The sequence below is a fragment of the Mustela nigripes genome, unplaced genomic scaffold, assembly GCF_022355385.1.
Source record: "Mustela nigripes isolate SB6536 unplaced genomic scaffold, MUSNIG.SB6536 HiC_scaffold_75, whole genome shotgun sequence".
Lineage (NCBI taxonomy): Eukaryota > Metazoa > Chordata > Mammalia > Carnivora > Mustelidae > Mustela > Mustela nigripes.
The window spans coordinates 3,379,939-3,392,260 of NW_026739490.1; the positions used below are offsets into that span (position 1 = coordinate 3,379,939).

General features: G+C 51.0%; 1 protein-coding gene across 4 annotated transcripts in view; it reads left to right on the plus strand.

The window, feature by feature from the left end:
- Positions 1–12,322, plus strand: part of LOC132008153 (ras association domain-containing protein 2) — a 41,534-nt gene that overhangs the window by 24,407 nt on the left and 4,805 nt on the right. For 3 of the 4 annotated variants that reach the window (XM_059386554.1, XM_059386553.1, XM_059386555.1), the window contains exons 3-11: positions 335–425; positions 2,527–2,602; positions 4,573–4,724; positions 6,984–7,078; positions 8,061–8,221; positions 9,002–9,103; positions 9,999–10,050; positions 10,494–10,615; positions 12,081–12,178. In XM_059386554.1, the coding sequence (XP_059242537.1) occupies positions 367–425; positions 2,527–2,602; positions 4,573–4,724; positions 6,984–7,078; positions 8,061–8,221; positions 9,002–9,103; positions 9,999–10,050; positions 10,494–10,615; positions 12,081–12,178 (917 nt within the window). In that variant the 5' untranslated portion in view covers positions 335–366. The remainder of the gene's footprint in view (positions 1–334; positions 426–2,526; positions 2,603–4,572; positions 4,725–6,983; positions 7,079–8,060; positions 8,222–9,001; positions 9,104–9,998; positions 10,051–10,493; positions 10,616–12,080; positions 12,179–12,322) is intronic. The other variant, XM_059386556.1, reaches the window with a different exon arrangement.

A 12,322-nucleotide genomic window follows, 5' to 3' on the forward strand; every position in this document is an offset into this window, starting at 1 on the left:
TCTATTCTGTGTGGTGAAGTTCTCTTCAGGGAAGACTTGTTGGTCACCCTTGGGACCACCTTGGGCATCAAACATTCTTAGTGACTGGAGCCCTCCAAGGGTTGTCAGTCTCCCCTTTGGGTGTTTCCCCCCCCACCCCCCACCCCCCAGAGGCTGTGCCAAGCAGAGGCAGCAGCCAGCAGTGTGGTATCTCACTAGCCCTGGGTCAGCATTGGGTTGCCTAAGCTGTGGATCTGGGGTGGGAACAGAGAGCCATGTGCCCCCTCCCCTGGCCCAAGTTCTGCATCCCTAAGGACCCAACTTGACTTTGACCTCTGTCTTTTTTCAAACATAGGTCTCCCCTTCTGATGAAAAGAGAACAGAAGAATGGACTACAGTCACCAAACCTCCCTCGTCCCGTGTGGACAAGATAAATACATCTCCAAGTAAGATTTTTGGCTTTAGTGTTATGCCCCCAGTGGCCAGTTCCATGTGGATGGAAGCCCCTGGCAGAAGAGCCTCTTCTGCCCATGGATGGCAGGGGCTCCCGTGTGTGGGAAGTAGGGAGCACAGCAAGGTTGGTGCTCTAGAATAAAACATAGCCCTGGGGCTGGCCATGGACAGCAAAGCAAAGGGGACCTTCAAGACACAGATAGTGTCCTGGAAGGATGAATTAATGGTGGTTGCCCTTTGTGCTGTCTGTGGTGTCCCCTGAGGCAGTCCCCGCTGGGTCATATCCCTGTGCAGCTGGGGGTCTGTCCGGAATGGACTCAGGTGAGCTCTGAACAGAAAGAGACAGTCTTATGGCTTTATATGCACTTAAATCTCTTGAGCTTAGATTTTTTTGCTAATGGGAGCCAAAATGGACTTTTTCAAATGATAATTTCGAGAATAGATTTTTCTATCCAGCACAGGGATTCACTCATACTGAATGCTCTCTATCTGAAATAAATGTTTAACTTATCCGAGGCCAAATTGTTTTAATTCCTTTACACATATTTGGCCACATACAGACATGCAGTTGTGTGAACTGTGGCTTGTTCTTATTGCTTCACTGAGGGATTTCTTCAGGGCCCTTGACTGGACTGGCCAGTTATATTAGATCTCTGTGCTCAAAAGTCCCAAACAGCTTTTGCATTAGGTTATTTGGAGTCACATTTTTCAACTAATTCATTTAGGCTTGCATAGAATGACTCCAATTTTTCTAGGTTTAACTTGTCAGGAGCTTCTTGGAATTTCAAGCCAGTTCTGACCTCTGGTGTGGCCCCAAATCGCTCCACTGAATGGTGGCATTCAGAGAGTCCAAACTTTTGCCTGAGAGCAAGCAAGAGCACAGGACGATGTCTTCAAGACCCTGCCTTCCCAGCCTGCAGGCGCTAGCATGCACCTTCAGATAAAACCGGAGTAGATTGTTCTCAGGTTGGATGAGGGCTCATCCAAATCACAAAGGTGGGAAGTCCTTGCTCTCTCTCATTCAGTAGAGCTGTGTTTCCAGGGGGCCACCTGAAAACCAGGATTTAACAGCAAAGCAGGCTAATATGGGGGGTTTCAGAGGAAGATTTGCAAGTTAAGAAAACATTTTTTTTTTAAAGTTTATTTATTTAAATAATCTCTATACCCAACATGGGGCTTGAACTCACGACCCTGAAATCAAGAGTCACACACCCCTCCCACGGAGACAGCCAAGCACCGACCCCAATTTTTTTTTTTTTTTAAATAAACTTAAAAGCACTTAGAATAGAATGAAAAGATAAAAACTTGTGGAACAGAATACTGCCAGGGCCCAGAATCCCCTCCTGCCCCCTTGTGGTCACTGCTCCCCAAGGTGAACTGCTCTCCGGAATTCTAACACCCATTTTGAACTCTGTATACACGGGATCATTCAATACGTGGCCTTTGGAGTCAGGCATCTTTTCCTCAATGTAAGGTCTGTGAGATCCATCCGTGGGGGTGAGGCTCATTCATATTCTTGTTACTATGTAACATTCCACCGTGTGACTTCAGCTTCCTTTATTCATTCTCTGAGCTGTTGACGGGAATTTGTGAGTTTTTAAACCCGCTGTAAGGTCATGTCTCTGAAGCATTAGTCAGTGGGTCCAGATCGTCCCTTTTAACTTGCTGCAAAGCCTAGAAGTTCCCGAGTCTCCCACAAGCCTGTATTGATTGCCCTGTCCTCACAGCAGGGGTGAGGGAGAAAAAACAGTGGGGCCCCAGCAGGCTTATACATGGACTTAGTCGTGTGTTTGCCTCTCTGAATCTCGCCTCACCAAGGACTGTGTGTGGAGTTTGGTTTGGGGAGTGTTGTCAGAGCTGCGAGCCTGGGTTTGCTGGAGTTGCTCCTTGCACTCTGTTCTTGACCTGTTCTTGACCTTGATCCTGGGGAAAATGGAGATGGGGGCGGTGGCTGTGTGTGTGTGTGTATGCATGTGTGGACAGACACCCAGACTGGGGCAGCTGGAGGCCAGTTTCGAGGTGAGAAAAGAGGGAACAGGTGCATTACAAGTGGCTTCAGCTGAGAATGTCACACCTTTTGTATCTTGCTCTAAGGAACGAACTTCTCCTTCATCTGAAGACCTATAATTTGTACTATGAAGGCCAGAATTTGCAGCTCCGACACCGTGAGGTAAGGAGACCGCGGGGGAGCCTGTGGGCCAGCCCAGTCTGTCTCCATGTCTCCAGGGTCTTGGGGTCCCTGTCTCTCCTACCCCCACCCACGGGTGGCCTCTCATTGAGGATGTTAGCGGGAGCCCCTGGAGTTCTTTGGAAGGAGACCCCAGGCTTGTTTTGTACTAATGAGGATGAGCTTTTCTGTTTCAGAGATATTCCTGGGGATGTGAGCCTGGGCTAGCCTCTGCTTCAGAGGGGGGTCTTTCAAAGGGGACGTTCATGAAATGATCCTTTCCCATGGCTCTCAAGCAAGCTCTTTCTTCTTGGGCAATTCAGGAATCTTACCCAGTCCTCTGTGTTTACATACCTGGGCCCACATCAGTCAGCTCGGCATGGAAACACTTGGCCCTTCTGTATGACTGCAGTGGTCTTCCTCGGGTGCCTTCCTGGGATGCCCTTTGCTCTCCGTCCGGCTTCTCCCAGCCCCCAGCCTGAATCTAAGCTTACTCATCCCATATCCATTTCCGTTGAAGCCTGTTATCGGGTAGATGGTGAGTTATGGAGGAGCCAGGTGGAGTAATTTATACTCAAGTGTTCTAGACTGATAAGATGTGTGTAATACCTTCTAAACACATTTCAGCTCCTCAAGCCATGGCGATCCAATCCACAGAAACAGATATCAGCTGGTAGAATTTCAGCTACAAAGGCAGGCTCGTTGGGGAGAGTATGTGAGATGCAGTGGCCTTTTCTGTGTCCCTCAAACCAGTCCATGTAGGCAAAGCCCTAGTGTGGGTTAAATCCTGTCCTAAAATCATACTATGTAACAGTAGGCATGCCAGCCTCAGGCTTTACCAGCAAGAAAGGCCCTCTATATGGCCTGCTCTTACATAAAGCCTTTCCCCGCAAGACCCCTCCCAGCCTGAAAGTTGTTTTCATCTCCTGCCGTCTTTGGCTCTTCCCTCCTCTCTGTGGATGATCCTGGGATCTGGGTCTGTTGTTCGGTGGACAGGTGTCCTCCTCATCCATATGGTTCATCCTGAAGATGTAGCTGTGGCCCAGGTCTGACAGCTGTAGGTTTTTTTGAGACCCTCTGAAAGGCCTGACCCTTTTAGGCACTGCCCTTAAAGCTTCTCGTAGTGAGTGGCTCCACCATTTGTAAGATTTTGGTCCTTGGATAGCTTTTCAGCAGTGTGTCTTATAGAATAAATTCTCAGAATGCTCTATGATTAAATAGAGACTCATTATAATAAATGAGATTCAGTTCTTTGAGACAAAACACACCAATGCCCTTAGAAGGGTCTGATGTTTAACCTGTTAGCAGTCAACCACCCTTGAGTATAAATTTGGAATTCTTAGAGGATTTATTCACCTCTTGGAGAGCCATAATGTTGTAGCACATTAGCTAATTAAAGTCTCTGGGATGTTATGCTGGTAGGAAATCTGATGAACATATCCTGTCTCAGCTCGTGATCGCCTGACACCCTATTTAAGGGAATGGTTGATCTGCGAGAGAAGCTAGTATTTGATAGAACAAACTTGGGGAAATGTTACTGCAAATCTCCTTCATCCAGCGGGTCAGATTGGTAAGCATATGTTCTAGCTGAAGACATAGCTTCCCATGGTGGGGGAGGGGAAAGTAGCTAATTCGAGAATCTGGCTCTGACTTCTGTTAGCAGGGCTCATCTCACGCTAAGCGATGTCTTCTTCTTTCTTTAAAGTATAAAAACAAAACAAAAAAACCCCACCATTTTTATCATTGACACACATGTGCTTGATTTTGAGGCAACTTTTGTGTTGACCTTGAGGTCGTCTTCGGGGCATCAGGGGTCGTTTGCGGTGGGGTGTGTCTCAGAGCTGGCCTGCGGGTGTAACTTGGGTGCGCCCAGCCAGGACGTGTCAGGGGCGCTGTCCATTGTCCCTCGATGTGCTGCTGGCTTCTGCGGGGTTTTCAGGGCTGGCTCATGGTGCCAATTGCTTTGTGGGCAGGAGGAAGACGAGTTCATCGTGGAGGGGCTGCTGAACATCTCCTGGGGGCTGCGACGGCCCATCCGTCTACAGATGCAGGATGACAATGAGCGCATTCGCCCCCCGCCATCCTCTTCCTCCTGGCACTCTGGCTGTAACTTGGGGGCGCAGGGGTGAGTGAAGAGAGCGGGGCCCAGGGGTGACTGGGGTTCTGTTCTTAAATGTCCTTGAGCAGAGAAATGCCACCTTCTTCCAGCAAGCCTTGACCCTGGCCCCCATTCTCCCCCCTGCACTACGCACCTGTTCTGGGCTTAGGAGGAAGAGGAAGGAGCAGGTGTTGGTGTGATCAGGCCACTGTGCCTGTCACCACATCAGAGGGGGGACATGCTAAGGCCTGCTTGCAGTGTGTCCTCCCTCGCAGAGAATTTCTGAGTCTCTGAGGGGGTGTAGCTTGTGGTGAGCTGGGCCTTGCCTGCAGATTTCTAAGGGACAGCCGGCCTCGGCATCTCCCCATGGGGACCACTCCTTATAGAGTGGCCCTGCTCTGGAGACAGCAAGGGCTTGAACCTTGTCTCCAAAGCTTTCCATGACTTGGGGTGGAGGAACCTGGAAGAAGAAAAGGAACATCACAGCTTGTCCAAACCGCTCCTGCGAGGCCAGCCAGGGGACTGCGTCCTTCAGGCCACACCTGGAGCTGGGCTTCAGTGTGACAGTCAGTAGTCTGGGAGGCTCCCTCCTCTGGATTCCCACTGCAAGGTCTGCAAAGCCCAAGACTGGTTGCCCGCTCCCTCTGCTGCCAGCTGAGTAGCCAGGTGCCATGTTTTGAGGCCTGCCCTCTCCGCTGGGACTTCCTTCAGGACTTCGGTTTTGGGTATCAGTGACCGGCCGTGTTCCCTCCCCAAACTGGCTGGTGCTGCCCTGAGGCCAGAGTGTGGGGGATGTGTGCTGACCTCCCAGCCAAACCACGGTGACGTGTTTTCTGTTTTCAACCGGACCTAAGCCGTCTCTGTTGGACACACTGGAATTCTGCTCAACTCCGCAGCCAAATCCATCATTCTCTAAAGTTGAGAGACGCCTGCATGGTGGCCAAGCCCTGGAGCTGATGTGCTTTCTTTCCCAGGGAATTTTAGGAGGGACGTCGCCCGTCCCATCGGCTGCTGGGATGTCTGGTCAAGGTTCTTGGGCTTCATCTCCTTGGTTAGTTTCACGCTCTAATTTGATTTCAGCCCTTTTGCCTTCTTGGATTTCCTGCGGGCCAAACCCTTTTCCATGGCCGCATCCGGACGACGCCCAGGCTGTGTTCCATTGCGTCCCCTCCACGAGGGGATTTTGAGAACGCCGTTGACTGCATGATTTTTGGCTGAACCTGCTGGCCGGTCCTTCACTCCGCACACTCATTTCTCCTCCCTTCCCTGCAACGCCAAGCTGGACTTCGCTAGTTCTTGAAACCCACCAGGGCTTTTGACCGGGTTGTCAGGAACGGTAATGAATGTCATCCCTGATGCTGGCTAGAATCAAGCAACTACCTGGGCCACTGGGCTAAGAAGGGGGCTGAGACCAGTTTCTGCTGCGGCGAGGGAGTGGGCGGTGGGAGCAGCCCTCCCTAGCTCCAGTCTGCAGTCAGAAGTCCAGAGTTAGACCACAGTGGGGAGTCCTTCCAGATTTTCAGTTTTTATGGTCTTCCCTTAAAACTGTCATCTCCGGATCCTGAGTCCCATCTCGACTGGATCCCAGGGAGCCCATGCTCTTCTCACAATGGGATGGTCCTAAAGGGTTAAATACGGTTCTCCTCTCTGCTCAAATCTCCTGTTGATTTGGGGTATGCATCTCTGAGCTGCAGTCATTATTCTTTTTGGCTTATAAGGGGGTCATTTGCCAGTTATCCGGGCCTCTGCTCAGGCTGGCTGTGTGGGGTCCAGCTTGGCTGAGCAACCCATCCAGCAACCCCAAGGACACTATCATCAGTGGCCCTTCCAACGCTGCTCTGACCCTCGTGGGCAGCCAATGTATTGCTTCTCCTCCTTGAAGATGCCAGAAGCAATTTCTGAGTTACTCCAACAGAAAAGGCTCTGAACTGGAATCTTGTCTGGAGAAGCAAATGTTCATTGTTACAGGGTTTTCCAAATATGCTGTAGAAGCTGTACGTGCTCAGAAACAGTGCAGACAACACCTGGATTTTCTTCTTTGGTGTTCTCCATCCCGGGCTTGATGAACTTGGGGCTTGTGTTGGGATGGATGCTGGGAAAGAGCATCTTCTCTGGAACACCCCCTCCCCTCCCAGTGCTTATCCCTGGAGCAGGGCCAGCTTCACGGGCCACCCGCACGGGGCTGTGCTAGTTCCCAGCCCGGCCCAGGCCAAGTGCTCTTGCAGGAGAGAGAGGGTCCCCCTGCAGGAGCTGAACCGCTCTCCGTTTTGTGTTCTTTCTCCCCAGCACCATCCTCAAGCCCCTCACCATGCCCAACATTCAGATCTCAGAAGCGGATGCCCCGCCTGAGGGCGAGCAGACACCGAGCCCCACAGGTACAGGTGCGGCGGGAGGGGTCCCGCTTTGGGCTCACCTTTGGGAGGACTGGTGTGATCTAGATGCTGTAAATGGAATTAATAAAAGTCATGTGGTTTGAGATTCAATGTGTGTTCAAAGGAGGCAGTCAGAGGTTCCCCCATTTCTTCTCCCCACCATAAGTGGTTCCCTCCCCAGAAAATCCTCGAAGGCATTCTTTCTGAGGTATTCTAGACAGGGAAAAGCAAATACACAGCAACATGCCTTTATAGTTGGAGGTCATTTCTTTTCTTCCCCTCTTCTGTTTCTGCACATCCCTGTTTCTGTTGGTTTGTTTTGAGGAGTGTTCCACACAAATCCATCAAGAACTTTGGCCTTCTTATCCAGCTGTGTTCCACTGTGTAGAGAAAACGAGAGCTGAATCGCTCCTCGGTGATGGACGTTGAAGTCATTCCAGTCTGTTGCTGTGACAAACGGCAGTTAGTGGCCCTGGACACGTGTCATTTCACACATTTGTCATATCTGTAGGATTCGTTCAAATGGAGTGTCTAGGTCTGAGGTTATGAGCATTTGTAATTTTGATAAATACTGTCAGGTCCTTAGGTCATGCTTCTCCTGTGCCAAACACTATTTTCAGTGCTTTGCGTGAATTAATTCAGGAAACCCTCACGACAACCCCGTGATGGGGGTGCTATTAGTATGCCCATTTTATAGATGAAGGAACTGAAGCGTGGAGAGGTTAGTGAAACATGGCAATGGTGAGGCTGGGATTTGGCCCTGGGAATCTGGCTCCTGAGTCTCTCCTCTGAATCTTGTCACTATAGAGCTTCTCCGTAAATTATACCATAGGTTTTTGCCCCGGCAAGAAATACTGTTTTGATGAAACGTATTTCAGTGGGAGGCCATGGCTAGTACTGACGGTAGCATTGGCCACAAAGAGGGGACTGTGTGCAAACTGCCACAACCCTAGGCTGGGTAGACGGAGCTCATCTCTCCCTTCCCTCTTAGACTCCAGGGGCCTCAAGCCCCTGCAGGAAGACACCCCCCAGCTGATGCGCACACGCAGTGATGTTGGGGTGCGTCGCCGTGGCAATGTGAGGACACCCGGTGACCAGAGACGAATCAGACGCCACCGCTTCTCCATCAATGGCCATTTCTACAACCACAAGGTAGAGAGGATGGGGGAGGGGAGGGGCTGGGGGCCAAGGGAATAAGGCCTCTTCTTGGGCAGCGGCCACCTCAAGGTTACAGACGAGTGGGAAGCCAAGTGTTTGCTATTCTGTCTTGGGTCATGGGTGGGCTGCAGGCTCTGCAGGCTTTGGGAGGGATGAGGGACCCCAGATCAGAGCCCCCTCATAGGGTGGTGAATGAGATGACCCCACAAACATCAGATTTTCCCTGGAAAATCCACATGTACCCCCTTCCTATACCGTGGGCCTCTCGCTGCTGGGTGGTCTCACTTTTCTGTGAGCTGTGTGCTACCCACTGAGTCAGGGCTGCAGGGCTCAAATCAGGGGGTGTCCGTGCACTACCCGACCCCCCACCCCCGCCAATTCTAGCTGATCCTCCTTTCCTCCCACTGCCTGGTCTGAATCCAGCCCCAGAAGCAAGTGCCTCACGGGGGGGTCAGAGACCCCTTGCGTTGAAGTCACAGTGGAAGGGGCCTTGTGCATGTCTTCTTTGGCAAGAGGGCCTTCCTTACCTGGATCCATTCCCCCTCCTTGCTAAGCCCAGACCCCTCCAGCTTCCCATGGGGACAGTGGGGAGGAGACCACCGGAGTTAGGCACAGCTCTCTGGGGCGGGGTGGGGGAGGAGGGGGCCTCTCAGGGTGCACGGGGAGAGTGCCCTTTACCCCAGGTCATGGGGCCGGGACACCTGGGTTTTAGAGCCCAGTTCTTGTCCCATCTTGTCCCCACTGCCACCCTAAGCCATCCCCCTCTCTTGACAGACATCGGTGTTCACGCCAGCCTACGGCTCCGTCACCAACGTCCGCATCAACAGCACCATGACCACCCCCCAGGTCCTGAAGCTGCTGCTCAACAAATTCAAGGCAAGTTCCCTCCGCGGGCTGGCCTTGGAGGGGTGGCGCAGGGGCCTGCGGCGCTCTCGAGGTGGGAAGGGGGACCGTGGAGAGTGTGCAGTAAGCGGGGGGCACTGGGCGAGGGGGCCTGGGGTTTTCCGACCCAGTGGCATTAGTATCCCAAGGGAGATTGTTAGCCAAGCAGCTTCCCAGTCCCCAGCCCTGAAGCACACCTACTGAATCTGAAGCCCAAGGACCAGGGAAACTGTTTGGCAAATGGCAGCAGATTGGTCCGCTGGATTCTGAGAAGCAGCCCAGAGCCCAGGCACAGACCCCAGGCCCTAGGCACACACCTCAGAGCCCAGGCACAGACTGGCTTCTGAAACACATTTGGGAAATGTATGCTGAAAAATGAACTTCAGTACACGTGCAAGTTCTAGTGCATGAGTCCGTAAAGTCCTGTTACTCTGCAGGTTTTACACGATTCCTTTACAAGAAATCTTTAGGAGACAGGGATCCCCATTTTTCCCTGAGGCCACTGGCAGCTGGTGGTCTCTGGGTTCAAATCCCCAGCCGTCACCTGCTGATTGGAGGAGCCGAGATAGTAACTTAAGCTCCCTGTGCTTCTCCTTCGTCTTCTCTAAAATGAGGGTTCACAGAACCCCCGCTGAGGGCCTGTCAGGAACATGAGATGAGTTAACACGTGCCAACTGTGTCGCCCAGTGCTTAGCAGGGTGCCAGAAAGGTGAGTCCTTCTTATCGACTGTGATCAGCCGCTCTCCTCATCCCTTCTGAGAGCTGGAGAGAAACGGCTCCCCCGAAGCACCGAAAATCCATTTAGCTTTGCAACGTTCCAGAAGGAATGGCTCAGAGGTAGGATATGTAAATATGCACTCTCTTCAAGCATCTCTTGTTTCTGATTCAGATCGAGAATTCTGCAGAGGAGTTTGCTTTGTACGTGGTCCATACCAGTGGTGGTAAGTCTGAAAAACACGGTGTACTTATGTCACTCAAATCGGCCTCATTTGCTTGTTGTTTGGCCTTTGGAAAGTTCCAAATGTTGTTTGCTCCTGAGGCTGGTGGGGTCACTGTCTGAGTCCACTGGGGAAGGCCGTAGGTGGTCTAAAACCTAACTGCTTATTTAAAAGGCAACTGGATTTTCTCAAGAGGTAGATGAAACCGATTCCTCCCATGTAGCGTCTTATAGCGGGGCTGGAGCCTGGTAGTTTTGTCCGGGAGAGCGGGGAAGGAATGGTTGCTTTGAACCAGAATTGTTCATTCACAAGTCAGTCTCCTGACGTAGCTGGCCACATCTTCTAAGGGGCCTGGGTCATCTGGGCCCCTGAGTTGGCCGCTTCTTACGGTGAGAAAGGCCTCAGGCCTAACTCGGGGCTGTTCCTGGCTGTGTGTGTGGTTCCAGAGAAACAGAAGCTGAAGAACACCGATTACCCTCTGGTTGCCCGAATCCTCCAGGGACCGTGTGAGCAAGTCTCCAAAGTGTTTCTTATGGAGAAGGACCAGGTGCAGGAGATCACCTACGATGTGAGTCCCCTTCTGGTGGGCGGTCCGAGATTTGCTTGGGTTACGTGCAGCTTGACTCTCTGGCCAAGGACCAAGTCCCATTTTCCTGCCGTTCCTCCATACCAGATTTTCTTTTCTTTTCTTTCTTTCTTAAAGTTTAACTTATTTTTTATTACTTTTTTCCATCTTTAAAACATTTTCAAATTTCTGATTTTTAACATTTAAACATTTTTATTCTAATTCATTTATCTTATTTTTTGAATTTTAAAACTTATTTTTTAATTGTATTTATTTATTTTATTTTTAATGAAACATTTTATTATGATTAAAAATTTTTTTTAATTTTTCATTTTTTCTTTCTTTTTCTTTTATTATTATTACTTTTAATACCAGGTTTTCTTGAAGCAGGAATGGTCATGAGGCCGGGAGAATGAACACAAAAGCTAGGCAGAGGGCATGCGCTGGGGGAGCTGTTGAGGGAATGTTCTGGCACAAAGTGGTTTACCCAGAAAAAGTAAATGTCTTCAACCTTTCTAGGGTACTGTAAAGGGCTGAGAAGTTTCTGCAGACCTCTCTCAGCAACTTGAAGCTGTTGGCAGGGTTTTTCCCTTATCTTGTGTGTTAGTCAACTTTTGCTACAGTAACAAACATCTCCAAATCCTAGCTGCTTGCCACAGCAAATGTTCACTTTCTTGCTCAGGGCACCGCAGGCTGGTGGCTACCTGCTCTGCTCCCAGCCTGGGGTTGAGTTCACGTCTCAGTCCGAGACCCAGGTATGAGGGGTAGTGGCTTCCTGGGGTACACTTCCCAGGGCAGGTGCCTGGAGGGCGAGATACCAGACCAAACCTCATAAGCTCCTCTGAAACCACTCAAACGGACCTTATATCATGTCCACACACGTTCCATCGACCAAAGGAGTCTTAGAGCAGTTCAACATGAATAGGCTTTTCCCATGGAAAAGAGTTGATCGAGTAGGAGGGGGATTCTTGTGGAGGCAAGGGCACAGCTGCTTTAACTTCAGCTCACCTGGAGGCACCCTCACCCCCATGGCCTCTCTGGAGCAAGTTTGGATGCCCATGTGAGACTCCAAATGCAAATTATCGTCCTGAGCCATAGGTCCCTGAATCCCGATAGGGCAGAACGTACAGGTTTATTGACTTGGGGGTTCAGGTGTTCTCAGCATCACTGCCTCAAGAGAGAGTGCTTTGCATGTTGGATAGCAACTTGTCGTGCATTAGATACATGGGACGAGAGAGGAGAAGTTCCAAGATCTGTGTCACGGATAGGGAGTGATCGTCACCACAGACTCGGTGCCAGCCGCGAGATGAACGGGGCTTGGCTACTGTAGCCTTTAAAGGAATCTTGGATCCATGCAGAAATAGGTTTCCCACCCCGTTGCACCTTGCATGAGACAGACAACAAAAGGAATTGGAATAAGTTTGGGATGGGGCGTGCACTCACCCCAGACGGATTTCTTCCTCCCCAGGTGGCCCAGTACATAAAGTTTGAGATGCCTGTCCTAAAAAGCTTCATTCAGAAGCTCCAAGAGGAAGAAGATCGAGAAGTCAAGAAACTGATGCGCAAGTACGTGCGGCTGGCCCCGGGGCAGCTGCTTGGGCTTCTTCTTGGGACCTCCGGGAGCCGGCTCTCTGATGGGTGCCTCCCGGGGACTGTGCTGAGTGGCTGTGTGGGCCTGGGTCCTGGGGACCTTCTTCCCGGGGGCTCCCG